This window comes from Phaethon aethereus (genome assembly GCF_964289735.1).
Source record: "Phaethon aethereus genome assembly, chromosome: 2".
Lineage (NCBI taxonomy): Eukaryota > Metazoa > Chordata > Aves > Phaethontiformes > Phaethontidae > Phaethon > Phaethon aethereus.
Genome location: NC_138582.1, coordinates 136,593,644 through 136,621,472, shown reverse-complemented (window position 1 = coordinate 136,621,472; position 27,829 = coordinate 136,593,644). Strand labels below are relative to the sequence as shown.

General features: G+C 40.5%; 1 protein-coding gene across 1 annotated transcript; it reads left to right on the top strand.

Annotated features, from left to right (window-relative positions):
- Positions 1–2,722: 2,722 nt before the first annotated feature.
- Positions 2,723–25,938, top strand: SP4 (Sp4 transcription factor; the record flags this gene model as incomplete). The annotated part of the gene is made up of 5 exons (XM_082015538.1): positions 2,723–2,906; positions 3,391–4,948; positions 23,962–24,190; positions 24,427–24,626; positions 25,691–25,938. The coding sequence occupies exons 1-5, from the start codon at positions 2,826–2,828 to the stop codon at positions 25,936–25,938; spliced, it is 2,316 nt and encodes a 771-aa protein (XP_081871664.1). The 5' UTR covers positions 2,723–2,825.
- Between the last annotated feature and the right edge of the window lie 1,891 nt (positions 25,939–27,829).

The following is a 27,829-nucleotide window of genomic DNA, read 5'->3' as shown; positions in this document are numbered from 1 at the left end:
TCTCTGAACACAATTTATTCACCATTTCTGAAGTCATTTTCTGATGCATCGACTTGAGACCTGACTCTGTTCTGACTGTGTACAACGCCTGATAGCAGCCTGCACTACCTTTATTTCTGATCATTTTCTTACTCTACAATGGACAATCTTGATACTTCTACATTTTCTTTCTTCGAGCATGTGCTGGAGACCTGGGTTGGAGTTTGAGGATGTCCTCATCCCTTCAAAGGTCGAAACCGTTGAACAGCTGGTAGAGAAATTTTTTGGCACTTTTGTCACATGTGGTTAGTAGGTGCTCAGCATGACTGGATGAAGTATTTGTGCATGTAGTATAAAAAAATTAAACTGACAACTGACAGAGCTGCACACATGTACCACTACAATCAAATTTCTTCCAAATTCGAATGGAGTTATCAGGCTTTGCCATGCTGCCAGTTTCTGCAGATCCACAATTCCTTGCACTACACCACAGCCACAACCAGTTTCGGCCTACCCAGCTGTCTTTCCAAACCACGCAGCTTGAGTGGGCAATGCCACCAGCCCGCTCTCATGCACACCGGGGCCTGCTTCCACAGGGAATGGGCAGTACAAGAACCAGAGGAAACCAACAGCACAACCATAATTGATCTGTTTTTAATGCGACAACCAGCCTGGCCCACCAGAGGCTGCTGGGGGCTCTTTCCCGCTCCGTCAATCTGCAGCGACGCTGCGCGGAACGCTGACCCGACCTGACCCGCCCCGCTCCCCTCGCCCGGCCTACACAGCCGCGCCCGCCCGCGCCGCCGCCTGACGGCGCCCAACGGCACCTGCCCCGCAGAGAACCCCCCCCGCTGCCAACGCCCGCCACCCTCTCTGCGCATGCGCCACCGCTTCTCTGCGCGCCCCGAGCCCGCGGCGCGGCGGCCGCCCCTGAACTACATATTCCGGCGTGCCGCGCGCGCCGGCCGCCGCGGCTGAGCCAATGGGAAGGGAGGAGGCCAGTTGCCGCCCCCTCGCCCCCGGCTGCGGGAAGTATCCCCAGCAGGTGTGGAAGAAAGCCCTCGGCTGCCCTTCCCCCGCCTCCCTTTGAGCCGGGCGCGCAGGCTCGGAAAGCTGTTACAAAGGAGTAGCGGAGCGAAGGGGAGGACATCGGCCCGGATTCCATACGGAAACCACGGGGGGTCCCTCCGCCTCCCTCTCTGGCCAGGCTGGGCCGAGGGGGAAGGGGCCGCCAGCGGGATACGGCGCGGAGGGAGGGGGCCGCGCCTCAGGGGAAGCTGCGGCGCGGATTCCCGCGCGCTGTCAGTTACGAGCGCGCGAGGAGGGCAGGTGCCACCGGGTTGGCCACCGCCGCGCGCGGCCCCGCCCGCCCTTCGCCGGATTTGCTGGCGGCTCGCGCGCGCGCGCTGTCAATCAGCGCCCGAGCCGCGGCGGGCCGCGGGCAGCCCCCAAGGGCTACGACTCGGCCGGGCCCCGCCCCGCGGCGACCGGGCCCCGCCCTTCGCCTGCCCGCCCCTCGCGCTGTCAAGAGCGGCACGAGCGCGGGAGCCGGGGCCGCCCGCCCGCGCCGAGGGCAAGCCACCGCCCCTGCCCCCATCTCGAAGCGCGCGCGCCTCGGCAGCCACGCCCCCTCTCGCCCGGCGCGCGGCACAGGCGGCCAGAAGACGAGGAGGAGAAGGAAGACGAGGGCCCTTCGCCTGCCCCGCTGCCTGCCGGGGCCGGGCTCGCGGGGCGCCGCGTCCCGCCCCCGACCCGCCTCCTCTGCCTCCGGCGTGGGTAGCCGGGCTGAGGCGGAGCGGGGCGGCCGAGAGGCTGGCGGCTGGGCTCGGTTTCCTGCTCAGTGGGCGTCAGTTGGGACCCGGCGGGCCCCGCCCCCGCCGGCGCTCGCCACCCCCCCCCGGCCGCCCGGCCAGCCTGCAGCTGTCACTCAAGGCGGCGGGCTGAGGCCGGCGGCGGCGGCGGGCGGAGAGAGAGGCAGCTACGCCACAGCCCAGCGGCGGCCATTCGTGGAAAAATAGGCCGTCCCGCTCCTCCCAGCTCCGGCTGCGACCGGCCTTCTCCCCGCTACCCCCACCCCACCCTCCGCCTCCTCCTCCTCCTTCTCCTCCCCCCTAGAGCGGCGCCTCAGCGGGGCATTAATGCGGGATGAGCGGTATGTAACCCCCTCCCTCTCTCCCTCCCGTGCACACCCCTCCCTCTCTCCGCTCCTCCCTCCACCCTTCTTCCCCCCTTTATCCCGCCCTCCCGGGTTCCCCCTTTTCTTCCCTGCTTCTACCCTTTCTCCCCCCCGCTCTCCTCCTGCTGCCCCTTCACCCGTCCGCGCTGCTTCCTCACATGCCCCCTTTCTTCCCTTCCTCCCCTGCCTGCCTCTCCGACTTGCCTCCTCCGTACCTCCTTCCTCCATTCCCCCTTTCTTCGCTAACCCTCCCTCTTGTGCACATCCCTCCCTCCTTCATTCCTCTTTTCCTCCCTCTTTCCCTCCCATGCACAACCCTCCTCCTGCCCCCTAAAGCATCGACGGCCACTGAGTGGCCGTCGATGCTTTAGGGGGCAGGAGGAGGAGGAGGGTTGTGGGTGGTTTTTTCCTGCCGTCTCTGGGAGAGGAAACCAAACCTCCCCTTTCTGGGTGTTAACTCTCCAGCCCCCATGGGTTGGGTTTCAAACCACGTTTCTTAGGACTCGTTCTTTTGTAATAATGATTTTTACTGTTGTTTTTATGAAGAGGTAAAGGCGACAAGCTGGGAACTGAAAAGGATGTGCTTGCAGGTTTTGTTATTGTATAAATGAAGGTGAATAATTAACCTGTTACACTTGATATTTTTGCAGATCAAAAGAAGGAGGAAACTATGCCCACAGAGGGAGAGAAATCTCCCGAAGCAGAGAATAACAACAATAATAATAAAAAAGGGAAAACTGGAGGCTCACAGGTAAAGCACACACCCCCGAATAGAGAAGCACCCAAACTATTAGCATGTAAAATGAAATGTTCAACTAACAGTATTTCCTGCTTAGGGCATCTTTCTTTGGGTTGGATGAAACATAGTTGGTTGGGTGCAATATTTTTACTGCCTGGACATGTTTTTTTTTATTGCATTTTGCAGTTTTCAGCTGCTCTCCCCATAAAAGAAGCATTTTTTAATTTTTTCTTTATTTTAGGGGGAAAAAAAGACTAGATTGAGTATGCGGTTGAGGTCCTGGTTGTCACACACCTATTGATAATTTGTGGCTTTATGTTTAAAGATTATTTACAGAAATACATACTTCCTTATTCAGAGCTGTATCATTGGTCTCTGCAGAAGCACTTGGGTTTTTTTTTTTCCTGCTTCCTGTGTAAACCTTAATGCTTACTTCTGATGGTTCATAGTCATGGTCTTCTCCTGAATCTGTTCTGTTTTCTCTCTTTATGGATAGGATTCTCAGCCTTCACCTCTTGCTTTGCTAGCAGCCACTTGCAGCAAAATAGGAACTCCTGGTGAGAGTCAAGGAACTGGACAGCAGCAGATCATTATAGATCCAAATCAAGGTTTGGTGCAGCTTCAGAATCAGCCACAGCAGTTAGAATTGGTAACAACTCAGCTTGCTGGAAATGCTTGGCAGCTTGTTGCTGCTACTCCTTCTGCTTCAAAAGAAAATAATGTTGCTCAACAAGGATCTTCAGTTGCCTCGAGTGCAGCAAGTCCCTCCAGCAGTAACAATGGAAGTTCATCTCCTTCGAAAACCAAATCAGGCAATTCTTCTACAGCAAGCCCTGGGCAATTCCAAGTCATTCAAGTACAAAATCCAAGTGGTAGTGTCCAATACCAAGTGATCCCACAGATTCAGACAACAGAAGGTCAACAACTTCAAATCAATCCATCTAATGCTACTGGCCTACAAGACATACAGGGTCAAATTCAGCTTATTCCTGCAGGGAATAATCAAGCTATCCTCACAGCTGCAAATAGGACAGCTTCGGGGAATGTTATTGCTCAAAACCTAGCAAATCAGACAGTTCCAGTCCAAATTAGGCCTGGTGTTTCCATACCACTGCAACTGCAAACTATTCCTGGTACTCAGGCACAAGTTGTAACAACATTACCTATAAACATTGGTGGGGTAACCCTAGCATTGCCTGTGATAAACAACGTGGCAGCTGGAGGAGGCTCTGGTCAAGTTGGCCAGTCTACTGAGAGCGGAGTTTCCAATGGAAATCAGCTAGCATCTACGCCTGTCACTTCTGCCTCTGTTAGTACAATGCCAGAGTCTCCTTCTTCATCTTCCACCTCTACGACCACTGCCTCAACATCTCTAACTAGCAGTGACACGCTAGTAAGCTCTGCAGAAACAGGCCAGTATGCAAGCACAGCAGGCAGCAGTTCAGAGCAGGCGACTGAAGAACCTCAAACAACTGCTACGGACTCTGAAGCCCAGAGCTCCAGTCAGCTTCAGTCCAATGGACTACAGAACATCCAGGATCAGTCAGGTTCCCTTCAGCAGGTCCAAATCGTAGGTCAGCCTATTCTGCAGCAGATACAGATCCAGCAGCCTCAACAGCAGATTATTCAGGCCATTCCTCCACAGTCATTTCAGCTCCAGTCAGGGCAGACTATACAGACCATCCAGCAGCAGCCTCTGCAGAACGTTCAGCTGCAGGCAGTGAGTCCAACTCAGGTGCTCATCAGGGCTCCAACTTTAACACCATCAGGGCAGATCAGCTGGCAAACTGTACAGGTTCAGAATCTGCAAAGCCTTTCAAATCTTCAAGTTCAAAATGCTGGGTTACCCCAACAACTAACCATTACCCCTGTGTCTTCAAGTGGTGGCACAACCATTGCCCAGATTGCACCAGTGGCTGTTGCTGGTACCCCCATCACTCTGAATGCTGCCCAGCTTGCTTCAGTACCTAATCTTCAAACAGTAAGTGTAGCCAACCTGGGTGCTGCAGGTGTTCAAGTTCAAGGAGTTCCTGTTACCATTACCAGTGTTGCAGGTGAGTGGTCTGACAAAGTTTTGGGTTTGTTTTGGTTTTTGTTTACTACTGCAAGAATACCAGACAGTTTTAAATTAATACTTTATTTCAGGATTTTCTGTAATAAATGTTAAATCTTTAACTGTGAGAAGATATCTTACACTTACCACTAGAATTCAGATTTTAAAATAGCTGACACTTCTAAACATTGACCTAATATTACCAGTTGTGTCAATTGAAATGGAACTGTTTGTATTTGATAAACTATCAGTAAGTGATCCTGTTCTCCATCTTGCTAAAGACTTGTAGGCTTTGGGAGTGAATGTGAGACTTTACCGTTAGAACTTTAATATGTTTAAAAACAACAACAAAAAGCTTTTTCCAACCAGGCAGTATTCTTCGTCTCTGCATGGGGTATGTAGGATGAGGAAAGTGACAGTATGTGAACTGGGGTATCTTGTGTCATGGCATGCATTTGTGTGGAACTATTTGTTGTATTCTGCACTAGCTCCTAAAGTTGTTCCCTTAAAAGTTTGTGTTCTGCATAGTGATTGAGTGGAATAAGGTATGCTTGCACACAGCATAGTTCCTGTGACTTGTTTTTTTAAAAAATAAAAAGAACTGGTAACTGTACCTCAGTACTTGCTGATGAACTTTTGATTATGTATTATGAAATGCCTGTTTGGTTATGCTGGTCTAGTAGCTGGGGAAGAAGCTATTAAAAGACTGTAGGCTGGATAACAGCTTAGTTCTAAAGTAAATTCTGTGCAAGGTCTCTGCAGTGTCCCAGAAGGGCAACTCTATATGCAAAACTTGCAAACTTTTAACATTTCAGGTAAAACCTGATTTAGGGGTTCTCTCTGCCAGTTTGATACCTGCTTACATAAGCCTGGTTTTATTTCATACAAGTAAAAGTCTTCTGTTGTAGTAGTTAGAATAAACTCTTGTCTTAACAGCAACCCAACTACAGACACAGTTGTTTAGTATAAAACTGTAAGAAAAAAACCCTCATGTTTAACTACTGTCCAGTCTGCATAAACAAATGTTAGTATCATATTGACTCTTAATCTGTTTTTTTAAATAATCATATGCTGGGATGAGAAATGCTTAACTGGGCAAAGGATTGTTCCCTTTAGTTGAAACCTTTTTAAGGAGACTAAACATAGTTTGAAAATAAGAAATTTGCCACTGGAGAACTTGATCTGTTATGGTGCTCTTCAGCACTTGATGACACGTTGAAATACTAAGAGGTGAGTTGGACGCACTAAACCTGGCATACTCAAGGAGCGTTACAAAAATGTTCATCTGGGTAATCAGAATTAAAATGTTGGCCTTGTGTTGTGCTGTGATGGCTCAAAAAGAAGTTTCACTTAACTGGAGTTGACTAGCTGCAACAATATCTTGCAGTTCAGTTTGCCTTGGAAAAAATTTCTGGATGGGAAGGTGCTAGTTGATTACTGTTGTTAGACAGAAGTTCCTACTTTGGTAGGGGACTCTTCATAGGAAGCCTGCTTTGGGAACAGCCTAGACTTGGGGGCACAGGAAGAACCTTTCTTCATGCAGTTTCTTTCATGCTTACTAATGGTGTACAACTGTTAGTACACACAAATAGGTGTTATAACAAGACATTCTGAATATCATCTTGCTCAGTTATCTTGACTGTGCCTCTGCTCACCTGTGATGTCTTTTGGAAAATAAAGGGATTGAGATTTGTAACTGAGGATGAAAGAAGGGGAATGAGTCACAAGTATGGTCCTGGAGAAGCCAAGCCTTTGTCATAGAGGGTTCATATGTTAACTAAACTTAAGCTTTGTGACAATTGAATTCCCCTCCACCTTTTTTTTTTTTTTAATCCAGGTAGGCCTTTTGTCTTTTTCCATAGCGCTTCTAATTTTATGCTAGCAGCAGTGAATCCTCCAACCTTTTCTCCATTCCTTTATTTTTTTTTATATATATATATATTTTTTTTTATATATATATATTTTTTTTTTTTATATATATATATATAAAAAAGGTACTATTTCTGTTTTCCAAGGCTTGAGGTTATGGAGGAAGAACAGACTTTGAGAATGTGAGAGATTAGTTACCTTATTTATCTCTACTTCTTCTCCTGTGAAGAGTGTCATGTGCAGTCCTTAATGCTGTATGTTCAAGGAAAGAATGGTTATGAATTAGAAAGTTACAAACATGCTAAAATCTAAACTTTGCTTGCCATTTATAAGGAATAAGCTGTCTTGACCAGGACTATTAACTTCCTCAGATTTGCTGTGTTTTATTTGAAATGTTTTTGGGTTTTTTTTTCTATTATTGTTACAGGAAACATTTTTAAAAAAATAAACTGCTCAGTTACTTCAACATCTGCAGACTGGTATCTTTTCTTTTCTGCAGTACCTAAGATTGTCAGCATGATTCTTTTGTACGTTAATTGAACTCTCCAGAAGTGGATCATTCACTACAAATGAGCAGTAGAAGTAGGTGTTAGAAATGAGCCTTATGGAGGGTGCCCAGAAAGTGTAAGGGAAAAAACTGAGTGAAGGGCACATCCCATGCATTGAGTCAGGTGCTGTAATGTTGTTAGGAAAAAAAAAAGTTACTTTGTCCTTCAAGCAAACCCAACTGATCAAGCCAGATGAGTTTCGGGGGGGGGGGGGGGGGAACCAATCACAATAAGTATTTGTCTGAAATAACTGTTCTTTTGTTTGTGTTGTATTTCTGTTCCATGAACATTGGTGGTTTTTTTTTCCTAGTTATGTCTACAATGGGGTAATTTAGGTATGTTTTTCAGTAAATGAAATAGTAAAGCAATAGAACTCTAGAGTAATTAAGTGCAATAACAAAAATTCTTAGCTTAAAATTATTATGGAAATGCTAAGCTATAGAACTATTTTGGGAAAGGTTTTTTTTGGTGTGTCAAACACTCTAAATTCTAAAAGGGTCAAATTTCATGTGGGAAGAAAAATATTAAAATCAAGTAAATATTATATTTTAGTCTGCTTTTTGAGTAGCAAAGTCTGTAAAGTCTCTGACTTTAGGTATGTAGGCTCTACTGTAAACCAAGCAAGATGAGTAAGTGTGGGGTTTTTTTTTTCTTTGTTTTGTTTTTTTCAGTTAAAAGTTTAATGTTACTTTAAATGTTGCTCTTGGTAAGTATTGCACTTTGGGTTGTATGTTTCGTGTCATCAAAAAGCAGTGCAAAGCAGAGAAGTTCTCTCATCCTTTCACTTTCTGGCCTGAGGGAGAAATCATTCAATATCAAATGATGTAGAGGAAAAATACTTTTGACTGTGAGAGTGACTGAGCACTGACACAGGTTGCTCTGAGAGGTTGTGAACTCTCCATCTCTGGAGATATTCAAAAGCTGTCTGGACATGGTCCTGGACAATATGCTGTAGGTGGCCCTGGTTGAGCAGGGTGGTTGGACCAAATGACCTTCAGAGGTCCCTGCCAGTCTACACCACTCTGTGATTCTGTGAAATTTTGCTGAGAAGATGTACAAAGTGTCAAAGGAGTAATTAAATGTACAGAAGAAAGCTGGAGGAAGAGATAGAAACTAAGTATCTAAGCCTTAAAAACAGATTTTTAAACAACTGTTTAATTAAGAGCTAATCGAATGGACTACGTAAATGCAACTGTGTTTATTTGAACACCTAGTTGTGAGGTCCGTACCTGTCGTGGACATTAAGCAAGCTAGTTCTGTACAAAGTAAACTGTGTTTCTTCTGTGCTGTGAAAATTGTTGTTTTATACATGATTCCCTGTGGAACAAGATGGCATTTAATGTTAATAGGTGGTAACTTCCTGAATTCAGCACCTATAAGCTTGGGGACAAGCAGGTACTGAACAGTTCCGTTGCCTTTTTTCAAGGCTTCTGCTGTGATAGCTGTAGATGCAAGTTCCAAGGATTCCTGTGACCCCCGCTGCCCATCCCCTTCTTAAAATAAGGTATCCTTTGCCTTTTTAAAGCTTATTTTCAGGCCCTTTTATTTGTCTGGATGTGTTAATTGACAACATAAGTGACTAAGTGGAAGGAACTTGTTTTAGTACTAGATGGTTCTAACAGAAATACATAGTTCATAAAACCACTTTGTTTTTCGAGGGCTAGGTTTCTTTGTCCCTTAACACATTGGGCTTGGAGTATATTTGTTTTAGGAATAGCATGGAATGTGAACATCTGTGGATGCTGAAGAATATGGCGTGAGATATAACAGACTGGTAAAACTGTAATGAAATTGTAGAATCATAGAATCTTTGGGTTGGAAGGAACCTTTTAAGGCCATCTAGTCCAATCTCCCTGCAGTGAGCAGGAACATCTTCAACTAGACCAGGTTGCGCAGAGCCCTGTCCAACCTGACCTGGAATGTTGCCAGGGATGGGGCATTTACCACCTCTCTGGGCAATGTGTGCCAGTGTCTCACCACTCTCATTTTGGGAAAAATGTCTTCCTTATATCTAGTCGGAATCTGCCTCTTTCAGTTTAAAACCATTGCCCCTTGTCCTGTTGCAACAGGTCCTACTAGAAAGTCTGTCCCCATCTTTCTTGTAAGCTCCCTTGAAGTACTGGAAGGCTGCAATAAGGTCTCCCTGGAGCCTTCTCTTCCCCAGGCTGAACAACCCCAACTCTCTCAGCCTTTCTTCATAGGAGAGGTGCTCCGTCCCTCTAATCATTTTTGTGGCCCTCCTCTGGACCTAATCTAACAGGTCCATGCCTTCCCTGTGCTGAGGGCTCCAGAGCTGGCCGCAGTGCTCCAGGTGGGATCTCACCAGAGCAGAATAGAGCGGCAGAATCACCTCCCTTGACCTGCTGGCCACGCTGCTTTTGATGCAGCCTAGGATATGGGTGGCCTGGACTGTGAGTACACATTGCTGGCTCATGTCTAGCTTTTCATCCCCCAGTACCCCAGAAGACTTCTTAGCAGGGCTGCTCCCAATCCCTTCACCCTCCTCTGCCTGTATTGACATCAGGGGTTGCCCTGACCCAGTGCAGGACCCTGCACTTGGCCTTGTTGAACATCATGAGGTTCACACGAGGCCATTCCTTGAGCTTGTTCAGGTGCCTCTGGATGGCATCCCATCCCTCAGGCGTGTCAACTGCACCACTCAGCTTGGTGTCATCTGCTAACTTGCTGAGGGTGCAGTCGATGCTAATGTCCATGTCATTGATGAAGATATTAAAGAGTACTGGTCCCAGTATGGACCCCTGAGGGATACCACTCGTCACCGATCTCCATCTGGACGTTGACCTGTTGACCACTACCCTCTGGATGTGACCATCCAACCAATTCCTCATGCACCCATCAAATCCATCCCTCTCCAATTTAGAGAGAAGACTGTTGTGGGGAACTGTGTCAAAGGCCTTACAAAAGTCCATATAGTCCATATAGCTACATCAGTAGCTCTTCCCTTGTCCACTGATGTAGTCACTTCATCTGAGTATTAATGGCTTCCCCGTAAAAGTTTTGTATTTCTGTCTGTAGGATTTCTTTCACTGGAGCCTTTAGAAGAGGTCATAAGCTTTTTCTGGACTTGTTAATTGTTTTTGCTAACAGTGGGAATCTAGTGGCAGAGAGGATGCTTTTTCAGAATAATGTGCTGTTTCTTATGGAAGAAAGAAAAGGCAGTAGTTCAGACTTGTATCTACCTAACTATACATCTTGAAATAATTTTGTTATGTCATGAAGGTGTTTGTCCCATACAAAAGTGTATGACAGACTTTTGTTTTAAAAATAGTGAAAAATATTACTGGTATTTTGTGTATACTTAGTCCAAGCTTTGTTAGTTGCTTTAGGCAAAAGCCGCCAGATTCCATCACCTTGCAATTCAAGTTCAAGTCGTCTTATTTAAGATGAGTGGTCATGTGGCCTGAATTGTGGGGAATTTGGAGTTCATCCACCAAAATAATCTGGAGCAATGACTTCTGTTCAGTGGAACAGTCTGTTGCTTGGCAGTACTGGAACTGGAGAGTTTTAAGTCTTTTGCAGTGATATGTTGTATACTCTAAACCAGATATTAATGACAAGTCCAATGTCAAGTGTTCTTATTGGGGCACTTTAAAAACATACTGAACCTTGCCCTTCTGTTTCATACTCTGTAGTAATGTGAGCTACGAAGGTATTTTTCTCTTTGACCAGCTGCTTTCATTACACTACTACTAATAGTTATGCAATTTGTCAGTACCTCCATCTCTCCTTCTGCTTTCTTGTGCCCTTTCTCATTTGTCTGCATCAAACTTCATCCTGTCTTCAAGGCTTTCTGTTCCCTTTCCTTTAGTAACTCTTTGTGTGGGACAGTCACTAGTTTTATGGCTTGCTGTTCAAATACTGAAGACATGGTTTAGATATTACTGTCATTCTGGTTCAAACTTTGTAGAGGAGTTTGAAACATTCTAACAAATTCCTTTAAACAGGAATAAAATGATACATAAGATTAAATGCACATAGCTCAGCAATAGTGACTGGAAAAATGGAAACATCACACCCGTTTTTAAAAAGGGTAAAAAGGACCCTGTGAACTACTAACCAGTCAACCTCACCTCTGTGCCTGGTGAGATCATGGAACACATCTTCCTAGAAGCTACGCCAAGGCATATGGGTGACAGAAGAGATTAGAGGCAGCTAACATGGCTTCACAAAGGGCAAATCGTGCCTGACTGATGATGTGTCCGTCTACGATGGAGTGACTGTGTTGATAGGTAAGGGAAAAGCAGCTGATACCATCTACCATGACTTATGTAAGGCATTTGACACGGTCCCATACAATAGCCTTGGAGAGATACGGGTTTTATGGCTGGACTATTAAATGGATAAGGAATTGACTGGATGGCCACATTCAGAGAGTTGCTGTCAATGGCTCAATCTCCCTTTGGAGATTAGTAATTAGTAGTGTCCCTCAGGGGTCTGTATTAGGACCAGTACTGTTCAGTATCTTTATTAATGACATAGTGGGATTGAGTGCACCCTCAGCAAGTTTGCAGATGACACAAAGCTGAGTAGTGTGGTTGACACGCTTGAGGGACAGGATGCCATCCAGGGACCTCAACAAGCTTGAGAAGTGAGCCCACATGAACCTCATGGGGTTCAACAATCCAAGTGCGGGGTCCTGCAACCTGGGTTGAGGCAATCCCCAATATCAGTACAGGCTGTGTCATGAATGGAGATCAGCCCTGTGGAGAAAGACTTGGGGATATTGGTAGATGAAAAATTGGATATGAGCTGTCAATGTGCACTCGTAGTCCAGAAGGCCAACCGTATCCTGGGCCACATAAAAAGAAGCAAGGCCAGCAGATCAAGGAATGTAATTCTCTCCCTCTACTCCACTCTTGTGAGACCCCATCTGTGTGTACTGCATCCTGTTCTGGGGTTGCCAGTAGAAGGCAGACATGGACCTGTTAGAGTAGGTCTAGAGGAGGGCCATGGAAACGATCAGAGGGATGGAACACCTCTCCTATGACGAAAGACTGAGAATTGGCGTTCTGACTGGTAAAGAGAAGGCTCTGGGGAGACCTTATTGCAGCCCTTCAATGTACAAAGGGAGCTTGTAAGAAAAACTGAAGTACTTTTTACCAAGGTTTGCCTGTAGTCACAGGACAAGGGGCAGCAGTTTTAAATTGAAAAAGGGTGGGTTTAGGTTGAACATAAGGAAGAAATTTTTTACTATGAAGGTGGTGAGACGCTAGAACAGGTTGCCCAGAGAAGTTGTGGATTCCCCATCCCTGGAAGTGTTCAAGGACAGGTTGGATGGGGCTTTTAGCAACCTGATCTAAGGCAAGATGTCCCTGCCCATATCAGGGGGTTTGGTACTATATGATCTTTAAAGGTCTCTTCTGACCCAAGCCATTCTATGATTATGAATATAAGAGTCAAAGGTGTTTCTGACTCTGCTGATGCTGACTGCAGGTGATGCATACAAGAATAATCTGCTCGGATACTCCTCCCACTATTCAGTGACCTGCAGCTCAGGTCCTCCTGAGCCAGAAGTGGGATTGTTTTTATTAATTTGTTTTTTATTTAAGAATCCTTGATTGATTTATTTTCTTCTGTGAATTTGTCTTTTTTTGAGTCTTTGTAAATTTTATACGTGTTCAATGTCTGCAATAAACTGTGTCTTAATTGTTGTGTAAGACACATTGTAATTTCTCAAACTGCTGTATTCTGAAAAATTAAATTGTCTGATTCACCTTTATACCACTCACGGTCTTCTATTATCTCTATCACATATGCTAGTTACTGAGGGAGAGGCAGGTGTTTAGTCTGAAGTCCTAGAATATTACACTTACGTTGTGGAACAAAAGAAGATGCATTTTCTTGACGAGATGTAACCTGTGAGTCTCCTTGCTCATGCTAATGTAATAGTATGTGTAGAAGCAGAACTTGGTGAGTTGTGTAGCTAAGAAAGGAAGGATGCCTGTAGGTGGTAACAAGGTGAAAAGGGTTTACAAATAGCCACAATATATGTAGGAAAACTGGCAAATATAAATACCAAGGGTGGAAGTTGAAGGTGCTGAAGGATGGTGGTTGCATGATTTTTTTTTAATAACATGCAGTGTTTCCCTGGATGTTCATTGGCAAGCAAGCTGCAGCAAATACATTGAAAGAAACAAGCTGCAAGCTATGGAATCTACAGTAAAAAGATACGTACAAAGAACTGAGCTATTTTCCACAAAACCAGGAAAAATGCAGGAGTTTTTCTTATTTTTTTTTACTTCATAGTGTGTTACTTGGCATTCTGAGGGTGTAGTTGTGAGTATAGAAATTTAGCATAACTTTCCCAAAGTCATGAAAGGTCACTTAAAACTGTTCTCAGGTTGCCTTGAGCTGAGAATTGTTGCAGAACCACAGTGTTCTAAATATTATAGCACTGGCATCCGTTTCAGATGTTGCAGAGTAATTATAGGAGAAGCATTTAGCCTTCTAATGACAAAATTGCTTTAGTTGTGGGATTTTTTTAAACTGAAATTCAAAATAATGGCAGAAGCAGTTTATCAACAAACAGTGCTGGTGAAAACAAATGTTTGCCTTGTAACTTAAGATGTTTTAGGCTACCAATATACTGTTCCTGAGCTTGATGCGTAAGGAATGCACAATCTACCTGTTCAGCTAAATTGCCTATGGAGAATGCTTCAGTAAAACAAGCCTTTTCTGCCTGACCTGTGAGTAGCAAGGCATGATTTCATCGTTATTTCTAGATAAAATGGGAAGGGGAAGCATTTCAAGTACCAACTTTGCTCATAATTGTGAGGTGAAACAGGTTTCTAGTGAGCTGTTTCTATGCTATTAACTTCAAGAATTAAATATAAGTTCTTAAGTCTTCAAAGAAGAATGTTAGTAAAACTGTATTTCCCTATTAGTGTATGTGGTCTTTCAAAAATGTTTCATCGATACAGGTGCACTCTCTGAGAATATAAAATTTTGCCATACCTTCTCATATTCCCTATTGTCAGAAATAAGAGCATATAGAGTAGGAAATGAATTGGCTGAACTTTTGTGTTCAGAAAATGTCAAGCAAGCAACTGAGTGATACTGCACATTTTCATCAGTCTGTTAGTATTTTTTTTTTTAAGGGTGCTTAGATCTGCACTAAGCCAAGCTTCTTGTTCTTCCATTACCACCTGGGGTGGGGGAGTGGCAAGAAGCATATTCAAAATCTGATTTCAGTAGCTTCCTCAGTGTAACTTAAATTATGGAGTACTTAGCTTCATCTGATTTTGGTACTGGTAGATAAGATAAATAAATTCTTACTGTTTTAATATATTTAAAATGTTTAATGGGGATTGTGATTATTGAAAAATCTAACTATATATGGAATAGGATGTCATGTTCTAAGGGGAATGGTAATTTCAAGTATAAACAATGTTATTGAAAAACGACTACATTTTTCAGTGGTGAGTGAAATGGACAATTTAGTTAATATAAGCTGTTTTATTCATATGCTGTAGCATAGTAGCTTTGGAAGTAGTCAGGAAGGCATAATGAAATGTAATTCTTGTAATGAATATTTTGCTCTTATCATGACACTTTCACCAAAACAATAGCTCTGGACATCTGCAGTCTCCTGAGAAATGCAGCATCTCAGCACACGCTTAGGTTAGTTTGGGCTATAGTTATATGGATTTCTGTATGCATCTGTGCTTAAGAATGGAGTTTTGAGTGATGTTTAATACTATGGACAGTGGCTAACAGTCATATACATTAATCAGCTCATTATTAGTAAACCGAAGTAGTTTCAAGTGATGATGTGACCACTTTTCCCTTGAGCAAAATACTGAAGTCTAAGAAATATAGGCCTTGATTGTCTTGTCTCTTTGGTCATCAGGAAGTAACTCTTGACTAAAACATCAAGCTTTTCGGTTTGTTCTGAACCAAAAAAGGAAAACCAGGTAAGATTAAGCATACCATTTTATAGTAATAACAATGTTACAGAAGAAGATGGCAGAACTTCTAAGGGTTTGGATTTTGGAGATTTACGTGGCCCTTCTTTTGTGATTCTATAATACATAGTTTTGGTTCTTGTCTGATGAAGGCTGTAACAAGTTACAGTTGTTACATCTTTAGTAAACAAATTAGTCTTTGTATTGGTTAGCCTATCTACCCATAGGCTGTTATTGAACCAAAGCTTGTGTGTCATGTTTAGTCTTACTGTAAAAGGTCTTTAAAAATGTTTTATGAAGCTTGTTTTTCCTGATAATAACTTTTAATCACCTTGCCAGTGTTGTTTTTTATTCTGAATAAATTATCAATGCTATGCAACTTAACCCAGTTTTAAAGTCAGCTATCTTCCTTTCTGTCGAAAGGATTTTCCATTTTCCATGTATGTACCTGTTAACTAATCCCTCCTGTGCATAGAGGCGTATTTATTTTTATCTTGATCAATATGAAGATAACATTTCATATAGCCAAAATGTTTACTTCAAGGACACTCATGAACCTTCTAGTCAAGTGTAAAATATGTAAGCTAGCTAAGCTGCAGTCAAAAACGCCACAAAGCCTAACAAAAAACTCCCACCCCTCCCCCCCCAAAAACCCAACAGAGTACTGGAAACTTGGCTTGCATTTTTTCATGTCAGCCTCCTTCTGTCCTTTCAAGATTAGGCTATTACTATTTTCATGGTAATATACAGAAATTGAACCGAGATGTTGAAAGCACATTTCCTGAGACCAGTATTTTAGTTTCCATATGGCAGGAGTGAGGCACATGATTTTTGTTTTGTTACAGTTTGTCAGGTATTGAGCTCCACTAGTCAGATTGTATGGGCTAACAGTCAAAAAGTTTCTTTCTAATCCTATCCCTATTTCGGAGTTAAGGGGAAGGGTTGGAAGAAAAACTGGACTACATTCTCTTTGTGGCTATAAGCTGTAGAATAACCTGAGAGTTGGGGTGGGGTGATGGGGTAGAGGGAGATGTTCCATAAAGTGAACTTAAAAACCTCCATATCTTACACCTACTACTAGTTTCCATGCGGTGCATCTGACATTCTGCAGCACAGTTGGTACTCGAGTTGTCAGTTATCACCCTGGTTCATTATGCAGGGAGCTACTTGTGTTCATCTGCAGAGAAGTGTTCTTGAACACACATCCCAAATACACTTTTCTTTTTGACTGTTTTATCAATGACAATGAAATTCAGCATTGGTTTGGTTTTTTTTTGTTTTGTTTTTTTGGAAGTGTCTCTTGCCTTAGCAGTAGCGTAACAAGTTATTTTTCTGATTCCAATACCTTTTTTAGAATATCTAATAAACTGACCATATTTTCTTTCCATTTGAAGCCACATCCAGAACAACCAAGAGGCATTGCCTTGTTTTGACTGAAACCTCTACTTGGTTGTGCAAGACTATATTCCGTGAAACTGTAGCTCCATGATTGATTTTTATGTGTTTCTGTACAGGTCTTCCTGTGTTGTATTTGTGGTAGCTCTTTCCTATGTTTAATGAAGTAATGAAAAGAAAACTGTCTTTCAGTTTAATGAAAGATACTACCTGCTGGGAAAACTTCTTTTCTGTTGTGACTTCAGGTTGTCATAAAGCCCTTGGGTAAAGCTTTATGTTTTTGAAAAGTTATTGAAGTACCTTCATGAAGCTTCTTGGACATTGTTTTGTCTTTGTGTTGCCAATAAGATCCCGGCACAAAATGAAAAAGACTTGAGTTTAAGGTGTTTGTAAACCTCTCAAACTTACTTTTTACTGTCTTAAATCTCGTGCTTTTAAGTGTGTGTTTTTGTCACAGAAGTTAAACACAATAATGATGCTGTTCAGTAATTTTTGAACACACAGAGCCATTTGACATAGGAAACTTTTGGAGTAGAGGATAACAAGTTCTTACAAATCTTATCAAAGTTGGCAATGGGCAAAAGATAGAAACTTGCTGCAATGTCCCTGTAGGAGGTAGGAAAGACATCTAGTTGATGCTGCAGTTTGCACTGGAAACTTTGAGCTCATAGTAGCATCTAGACACAATACTGTGCTGTGATAACTCAAATTTCTTTTAGTAGTTGGGTGGATCCAGTTTCTCTCTCTCCTTCAGACTGTTCTTCTCTACAGAATGTGTGGGTCATTTGCATCAGCACTTGTGCAGTTTTCTGTTCTGGGGAATTCTTCCTCTATCATGTATTGTTTCTTTATAAGTATTTATAAACCACTGCTTCAGGGTAGAAGAGAGGGCAGAATTGTCTGCTTACTGTTTAAATAGCACTGAATTGCCTCATCTTCTGTGTAAATACTGTTATTCAGTGTTGTCTTCACATATATTTAACTTTAGGACATGATTTGCATTTCATTCTTCAGCATGAAACATCCTTCCTGGTACACTTTGTTTGGAAAAACGTGATCTCAGACTATGAACTATTGACACAGACTTTTCTAAAGTTTAAAATCTTGGCTATATCTTAAACTATTATCTTTTATTATACATACATCTAAATATATTATAAATAAATGTAAAATAAATATATGTAAAATATTAATATAAAATATTATCTTACCGTAAATTACCTGCATATCATTGTGGAAAAAGAATGTTTGAGTAAAGGATATTTGCAAGCTGACTGTAGTTGGTGTATGCAGGGGAAGGGGACATGAGAAACCTCTTTTCCCCCTTTGCTTTGGATCAGTAAGTTGTTGAATGGATGAGCTGCTGCATCAGCCCTGATGCTTGTAGAGCTTTGGAACTCTGCAGGCTGTCATTAGCTGTCCTTTAGTAATGTACATTGAACTATGGATGTCAGTTGTAACCTTCTCTTTCATTTTTAGAATATGGAGTTGAACAAATTTTCCTTTTTGGAACATTAGCTGCTCTGGCTCTAGGTACATTTTTGCAAAGTGTTCCTCAGATTTTGCAGTAAGGTGTATTATACTGAAGTAACTGTTATTAATGCTGTCATCTTTTTGACTGCTGAATGCTGGTTGCACAACAGCAACAGGAAATCTATACAAATTGTTGTGGGGAACTAAGTACCAGAAACTAGAAGTGTCCTTTTCTTCAGTCTTAAATTTCTTTTCCTTCCAAGATCCATTTTTCTAAAGCTTGACTCCCATGATTTCTCTGGATCATTAAAGTTAAGTCCTTCTCTTCCCCTTCTGCCCTATTTGCCTCAAAGAGTAGTTTTTCATGCTTGATACTTCAGGTGAACAAGAATAGGAATGCAGGTGCAATATGTAGGAATGCATATACAATATGATGGATGCCCAAGCCGAATAACCATGATCTTCAGTAGTCAATCACTCCATAGGAAAAGTACTTAGGTACCATGCATTAGCTTTCTTCAGTCATCCAGGTGGTGTTATGGGAGCTATTATTTTGCAAGTTAGCTTTGAAGCCTAAAATTAATTGAGATAGATATATTGTTTGACTTCATAGTTATTACGTAAAATCCTTGAGTTTTCTTGCATGAACGTGTTAGACTCATTTATACCGGGAAAGTGTATATGAGTTGTAATTGCTAAGATGCAGTTTTACTGCAAAAAGTGATGCTGAAGAACAAAGGATGTGCAATCCTGTATCTTGTGATAATAAGTAATGCATTTACTTAACTGCTTAAATGGGCAAGATTAGTGACTAAAATCATGCAGGTTCTTCTATTTGGGAAGCTTTAAAAATTTCTATAATGTTGTTCTTAATTGCATTCAGTCATAATTGTATATGCAATATTGCAATGAGTGAGTGTCTTATTTGCACTTTATTTGCAAAATAAATACCTTGCCAAATACAATACCAAAATAAATTGTCTTGTTTTTTGCATGTTGTCCTGTGGTCAAATAAATGGTTACTATCCAAAAGAAAGATCAGACCTGAGAGAAAATCAAATGCAATGGAGTAGTTTGTATTAGTATTATTTTGTACACTAACAATTTGTTGTAACTTACCATTATAACTTGACAGCATGTGCAATAAAGTTCAGTTATACACAGGTTCAATGATGATTTTGTTAATCAAGAATGTTTCACAATTTCAGGAAATAACTATTAAAAACTTTTTCTCTGGTTCCCATGATTTCTTTATCTTCTGAAAGCAGGTGTAAATGTGTGGTGACTGCTTTAACAACTTCCACAGAATAACATAAATGAACTGAAGTGTGACTTTGTACCTCTTTCTGAAATCTGTGTTTAAACATGAGAGCTCTTGTTACTGAAAGGTTTGATTATGAATGGTGAAGTACAGTGATATCAGGTCTTGTGGTTTGGAGTACATCAGGAAGAAGTAATGTCAAGTGATCTCATGGTTGTAGCAGAATTTCTGGGAGGCTTTAAACGGTATTTTAATGCCACTAGTAAGAAGTCATAGGGGTTATTTTTAATAGGTCTTTTTTTTTCTATCTAGAAAGTGTCAGGGTATCATTCTGTTCCTGTATGGATAACATCATCTCAGCCACCTGTTTTCAGAATAAGCAGAGTGCGTTTCAAACAAAAAGCTATTTTGTATTTAGATCTTCTCTATTGAAAAATCCTTATTTTTATAAACTCTTAGAAGTTGCCCTGACTTAATTTTGTAGGCTGCTGACAAGCTCATATCAACAGTTCAGTTTTCTCAGTATCTTTTCCTCAGTAAACTTGATTTAAGAAATAATGAAATTCCTTTATCTTCCCTTAACAAGTATAAATGATGTAAAAGTTCAAGCCCTTAGTGATCCATAGTGGATTCTAGTATATAGTTTTAAAAAATAAAAATCCTGTACAACTCAAGACTATAGCAGGCTTTCTTTGAGATTTAGACCAGGGCATGTTCTGTCAGTTGTTTTGTGAAAATTTTCTGATTTTTCTTCAAGAGAAAAGATTTTTCAACTGGTCTAAAATACATTCATTTTACTCTGAAAGAAAAAGAATGAAGAATTTTATGTTCAACAACTTTAAAATGAGAGTAGATGTATTTCTTTCTATCCTGTGTGCTACTAGTGTGCTAGCTTGTTCAGATGCTTTTTCAGGAGTTAAAAAAAAATTAAGTCCAGGAATTACTGTATTGAACTTTCCAGTGTCTTCTGATAACTATGTAAATTTCTGTCAGAGATATATCAGCTAGAGGTTACTTTTTTACCTCAAAAAGTAGAGATTTGCTTATTGAATATTGTGGCTTTTTTTATTATGGATTTTTGGAATTTTATGGAATATTGTGGATTTTTAAATAAGGCTATTTGTGATATTTTGAGAGTTTCAGAACCTTCTGTTCTGAATTTAGTAAGTAGAATACTAGGAAAGGGAGTTTAAAATAACAATGCCATAAGATTAATTTAAAGAAGAAAATCAACATTTACATTAGAAAGTGTAATAACTTTGTTAATGCCATCTAAAGAGCAGTCATTTAATTACTGTTTAACTGAAACAATGTGGATAATGTAATTGTCTGCCCGAGCAACCTTACTTTTGCCATTTTCTCTTTTGTAATTTTATTATCATCTTTACAGTTACTGTGAAGAATTGCTGTTAGATGTATCACTAGATTATGTTTAATAAATAGATTAAGGTTGTAGCTCAGTAGTGTGTATCCTATACTCCAAGGTATGCATGGTCCTCACATTGGGGAGGGAAAGTTCAGAGCAGGTAAAGTATGTGTCAGCAGAGGTACTCGATATTCTGAAGAAGTACTGGAAGCCCCTTATGTGGTTGGTCATCTCATGACTTAGAGACTGAAAGTTGGTTCATGCTGAATCAGCACAATATATCGGATTTTTAGAAATGCTGAGCAGGCTTCCCCATAAATCTGGTTTGGTCAGATCCAGCAAGAGTTATGTACCAGACATTCATCACTGTAGCACCAATCATGGAGTGAAAAGTTGTCGTCCTTATAGTTCAAGTGCCTCAATTCCCATCTTACTTGGAAAGCCTTGGTCTGGCAGCCTAGGGCAAAGTTGCATTGAAACTTTAATACCAATTCAAGAAAATCAGAGAGAAAGGAAAAATTGAGAGAACAGGATGCCCTTCAGCTGTGTTCTGACCCCAGACCAGTTAGGTCCCAGGACTTTTTTGCTAAAATAGGACTTTGTGACATGAATGGAGTCATCCCTCTAACAGACTGTAATGACAAAGGGTAATTCTTATTAATGCACTTGAAAATGTGACTGATAGTGAAAACAGCATAAAGGCTGCAGTAGGTGTGGCCATAATATGTTACATCTCTAACTTCTGCAGTAACTATTCGTAGACTCATCATTTATAGTGCTGCTCTGCGAATTAATGGAGTTTGCATCTTGGGTTTGCTTAACAGACAGGAGAGTGGTTTGTGCTCTATAAAAGACTACAAGCTGAGCAATTTCTTCCTGTTAATTTATTTACTTTTGGCTAACCAAAAACTGCAGCTGGTTTTCAACACGAGCAATCACATTATCATGATAAGATGAGCATTAGATATAACAAAAATGATCAGCTGCCTTTGACTCTGCCTATTCATACCACTTGGTCAGCACTTCACCAGTTTAACAGCCTGACAAGGAATTGCCCCTGGCCTCGCACCTTCTTTGGAAGCTCTTGTGTCCTCTTCTGCCACTGTCACACCCAAGTAGATACTACTGTTTGCATTTATACCACGGTGTTCTCCTTTCCCTATCATATTCTCTCTCAAGGATTTTCATGAGTGCTTTTCCATTAGAATATGGGAAATAAATTTATTTCCACTACAAAGCTATTCTGAAAAGAAAGACTTTGTTCTATCCTAGACATATGGAGGCTCTGCACTCAAGATTAAGCCTGTAACTCTTTCTGTGATTCCTCTGCTCCAAATACCAGACTTTTTTTAGAATTTTTTTTTTGTTTTAATATCTATCTGCCCAACAGCAAGTGGGTTTCAAACATTATCTCTTCTGTGTTTGTCCTGTTCTTTTCAGAGAACCAAAAGTACTCAGCATCTGTCAATATTTGTGGCCTGCTTAAGAGAACAAGAAATTAATGTTTATTCCTATCTAGGCAGATTAGGTGCAAGTTGCGGACAGAAACCAAGAGAGATAACAGGGAAAATTTGGTTAGTGCTTCTGGTGAAAATAACCTGGTACTGGCCTAGGCACAAGAAAGGTTTATTCTATTTTCTGTAGCCAACAGTGGCCTATTAGAGGACAGTCAAGTCACTTTGGGAGGTTCTCTGTAGATCATGTTCTTTAGTCCTAACCTATCTGTGCATATGTGGTAGTGTTGGCTGCTGTGTGTTAGGTTTCATTTACGGCTGTTACCGTGGTTATACAGGTTAGCATACATTGCTCCTCAGCAATCATGTGAATGAAGTAGTCATTATCCCATGCTGTGTTGTATATGAATTCACTTGGTAGCTAGGTGGGTTAGACGTCAGAGAACATGTTCTTCTCAGTCTTATCCTCATTAATAGTGTCTGTTATGGATGCTTGAGAAGTTAGTTGCAGCACCCATTTGAATCGCTCTGAATCATGTTACCTCAAAGCGATTTCTAAGTTTTAAATTAATGCTTGAATACTGAAGACTTTCAAATCTTAAAATATTATAGTCTATTCTAAGGAATTCTGGTTGGTCATTGCACTTTCTCAGTAAGTAGGTAGCATTTCCTCTTATTTCCCATTTGTATGAAGGCACTGAATTTTTTAAAATGGCAGCATCTAATGATATTTTGTCCTATTCCTGTTACTGGCAGGACTGGCATTCAGTGTTGTCAGATTGCGTCTGGATGTCATATCTCTGTGTCAGATTTAGTTTATTGTGTCATTTTCTTAGACCGTATAGTACTAACTTTTTAAGCAAACATAATATTACCCTGCTGCTCAAGAAACTACATTTCTTACCTATATTGGAATACTCTTTATTTTGCTTTAATATCAAGACAGTGATCCTGATTTGCTTTGATCAAGAAAGCCAATGAGATCAATGAAGTTATGCAATGAAGCTGAATTCTTAATTCAAGTCAATCTTAGAATTCCATTTGATTCAGTCAAGCTGCTTTTCCCATCTTCTTGAAAACATGCTCCCTTCTGCAAAACAAAATCATCAAATATCTCAAGTTCAAAGGGACCCGTAAGGATCATTGAGTCCAACTCCCTGCTTTTCGCAGGACTACTGAAAACTAAATCATATGACTAAGAGTTTGTTCGAGTCTAGTCCTACAACATTTCTTTTTCGTTGTGAAAGCTCCTTTGTGGCTCAGTGTTGATTCAGGACAGATTGTAGGAGAAGTGACAATTCTGTATGTGCCATAAAGCAACTTCTAAAATTACCTAATTGCAGTTTTCTGAATATAGATATGCTTTCAAAGGTTATTAGAGAAACATTAATTAGCAACAGATATAACAATCTTTCTGTGTAAGATTTTATTTAATGTTTTCTCATTTATCTCATCTTTTGAGAAAAAGTTCATGTTTCTTAGTATAAGTCAGTAATTTGCAGTCTTGTACTGTTCTAATAACAAATTACATTAAAGAGGGCTATCTAAGCTAGCAGCTAAGTTCTCTGATAGCGCTTCAGGAAAATAGCTGGCTTTAATATTTGTTTTGTGGCTTCCCTTAACTTTAGGTGGATTTTTGTCCTATAAAAGGTATGAAGCTTATTTGTGCATTTCACTTCTTGAAATGACTAATAAAAGGTACAACCACTTTCTTATTTTGCAGGTCAACAGCAAGGACAGGATGGAGTAAAAGTACAGCAAGCCACAATAGCTCCTGTTACTGTAGCAGTAGGTGGCATTGCTAATGCAGCAATTGGTGCTGTTAGTCCTGACCAGATAACACAAGTGCAGCTGCAACAAGCTCAACAAGCTTCTGACCAGGAAGTGCAACCCGGCAAGAGATTGAGAAGAGTTGCCTGCTCATGTCCTAATTGCAGAGAGGGAGAAGGAAGGTAAATGTAAATTTTATCAGTACATATTTAGTCTTCTTATTGCAGTTTGCCTCATTTGGGCATGACATTTTCTTATATTGCCTACATTTTTTTAATGCTTTCTATTAGAAAGTATGTTTATATATTTATTTTTAGACAGGGAATTGTAATTGTCTCTATTAGCATGAAATATTTTTCCTAATAGTTAATAATATTTTCAAATTAATTGCTTACCTGTTTAAGTTTGATCTTTTTAGAGGCAGCAATGAGCCAGGAAAAAAGAAACAACATATCTGCCATATTGAAGGATGTGGAAAAGTTTATGGCAAGACATCTCATCTTCGAGCACATCTGCGCTGGCATACTGGTGAAAGACCATTTGTATGCAACTGGATTTTTTGTGGCAAGCGATTTACAAGGAGCGATGAGTTACAAAGACATAGAAGAACCCACACAGGTTGGTCAGCCCTCTCTGTATGCATAGTACAGCAAGTCTGAATCATAGTGGCCATGGTTAAACAGTGATATCCAAGATCTTGCTTATTAGGATCTCTGAAAACTATTTTTAGATGTAAATAAAGTAACTTTAAAACAGAGGAAGTGGTAGATTTGTTTTCATCAATGCAAGCTAGTTGTGAAACCAAACTAATAAAATGAGATCTGTTCAAACTGTTCTTCTGTACCTACGCTAGAAAAAAGATGACAATTTCATGACAGATAGCTGATGTACATTAGCTAATGCCCGATCTAAATTTGGCACATTTTCTTGAGCATGTAGTATTGGCCATGGATCAGGGTTGTCATTTTCTCACTTGGACTAGCCCAATCCTTAACAAATTTATTAACCTATTCCATACATCAGATTTGATCTTCTTGGGAAGTTTCTTGAAGTTTCAAGTGAGAACTGATAAAGCAAGTTCTCTTTAAAGTTCTGATTGCAAGGGTGGACCTCTTAGAAACCGAAAATTTTATCGGCCTTTGTATTTCTAGCCCCAGGAAGGTTTCCCTCCCCCCGCAACTTACAGCATCAGAAGATAGCACTTGAAGTCTAAGTGCTAATTAATTACATTTGAACAGTGACATGAACTTACCTCTCTTGACATAGATTTCATACATTCTCATGGAGCTTTGGGATTCATGTTTCCAAATTCCCTTCTCATCACTGTAATCTAAATAATGAAAGTATTCTTAAAAATGCTATCAGGTGGTGCTTTCAGGGCTTTTAGCTCTCCTCCTCTGTCAGACTTATAGAAGTTTATGAAAATTCTCTGGTGACCTGAAATTCAAACTTCTCACCAGATAATCACAGCATAGCAATTATTGGTTGAGGACATTTTAGTAGGGAAGAGTGGATTGCCAAAAGCCTGTGACCTGAAAATCAGACTGGTAGAGAAGAAAATATTGTATCCTTTTAAAGATGCTTCAAATGTTGAGTAGAAAAGGGTCAGGTTCAAATGATCAAGGAAAAAGTGTTCAGTGCTCTCTCAGTAACCTTTTGGTTTTGTTGTTTTTTTAAAAAAGGTGAGAAGAGATTTGAGTGCCCAGAATGTTCTAAAAGGTTTATGCGAAGTGACCATCTCTCAAAACATGTCAAAACTCATCAGAACAAGAAGGGTGGTGGAACGGCCCTTGCTATTGTTACCTCAGGAGAACTGGACTCTTCAGTTACTGAGGTTCTTGGTTCTCCGAGAATTGTCACTGTTGCTGCCATTTCTCAAGATTCAAACCCAGCAACCCCTAATGTTTCAACAAACATGGAAGAATTCTGAAAGGATCATTTAAATGGACGCCTAGTGCTGCACTTAAGTTTACATACCTTTCAGGATATGGAAGTGGGCTGGTAAAGTGGATTACAGAGCAGGAAATCATGTTTTCAGTCATGACTTCTGTAAGTGTTCCAGGTTGGAGGGTCAGCATGGGAAGTGTACACCGGTGCAACAAGAAAAAAATTTCAAAAATACAAACAGCGCAAATTGATGTACTGGATAAACAGATGGGGGAATATTATTTCCATACTGTACTTTTTTAGTTAGATGTCTGTAAATCATGTAATGATTTTAAATGAACTTCCCCCCCATTTTAGCATTGTATGTTAATGTGTTTATAAAATCAGATAATATCAATGTAAAACAGGGTGGAACTTGACTAGGATTAATATCATTTGATGGACGTATTTTGTTTTTAAAATAAATCTGTAGTATTTTCATGAGAACATCCTTTTCCCATAAGGCATAGCAAAACTGAATACAGATTGAATGATAGTGGAAATATTTTAGGTTTTTGCACAGTCCATAGAACACATCAGTTGATTTTGGCCGTCTTTTCTCAAGTTTTGGAATTACTCAAATGGCAGTTGGATAATGCGTGCTGCGAAGTGGTTCTGAGGTGGACCTCAGATTAATTTTGACCACTACATTATAGTAGTGTGTATAAATGACAATCAGTGAGTTCTAATTCCTCTCTTTGGAGAGCTAAGGTTATGTAGAATTAGTGTATACAGTAGGAAAGATAAAACCGTAGAAAGATATTAACGTAAGATTTTACATAAGTTATGGTATCTTTATGTAGGATGAAGAATGAATATGGCAACTTTTTGTGTCAATATTCCGTTTGGTATTTTGTTTCATTATATTTTAAAACATCTGTGGTCCATTTCTAACTCGTAGTTAACATGAATCATAAAAACTTAATCTTAAGTATTTCAGTGTTTTAATTTTGTTAGAATTAATGGAAATTAATCAGACAATTGAGTGTTGTAGCTCATCTCCAGTATCTTCTCTCTGTAAATGCTAGTTATTATATTGTGGTTAATGTGCCGAGTTCTTTTACGCTTTGACTTAATAGCCAAAGAAAAGAATTAATTATCACATTTTAACCAAAAAAGGTATTGAAAGTAAACATTTTCTCTCTTTTCCCCTAAATACTACTGTCTTTGTTTTCTCTTCAAGGATAATATGTGGGCTGGTAATAAATATCTGTTATCCGTCAAGACTTACATTGAGCCTCCAACCACAAAACAAACTGGGGAAAGAGGAATATAGTTATCTTTTTACTACGCGACTTTTGATTTCAAAGGTTTGGTTACATTTTCAGATGTGCCAGTTTAATAGGAATATAGAGGAAATGAAAAACAGCCACAACAAAAACACTGCATTTTGTATGTGAAAACTCCAGTATGTACAAGGAGGAAAGATGGCCAAATATTTCATACTCAGGATTTTTAATTACTTCCCATAGGCATAAATGTAACCTTTTACACATACAGTCATTTGGTAATAATTCTCATGACCAGTTTTTAAAAAAAAATTTATACACCAAAATATTTTTGATGTAACTAAAGGAAGTACAGTGCAAAAAGAATAAGTTTTGGTTTGGGTTGGGTTTTTTCCCCTGCAAATAACAAAAGGAAGAATGTGTTTGGTAGCTGTTGGTTTGAGATACATAACAGATACCTTGTACATTCCCTCACAAAACGTTTACTTCTCATCTGAATACTTTATCAATCTTGTGGTGTTTTCTGTATTTTTGAAGCAAGAGAAATACCAATCATTGTTTACACTGTGTACACTTTAGGCCAGCCCTTTGTAGCAAAATACTAAGCTGAAGGTATTTTATACTTTCACTTTACATAAAAAGCTTTGAGATTAAAGAAAAACAATT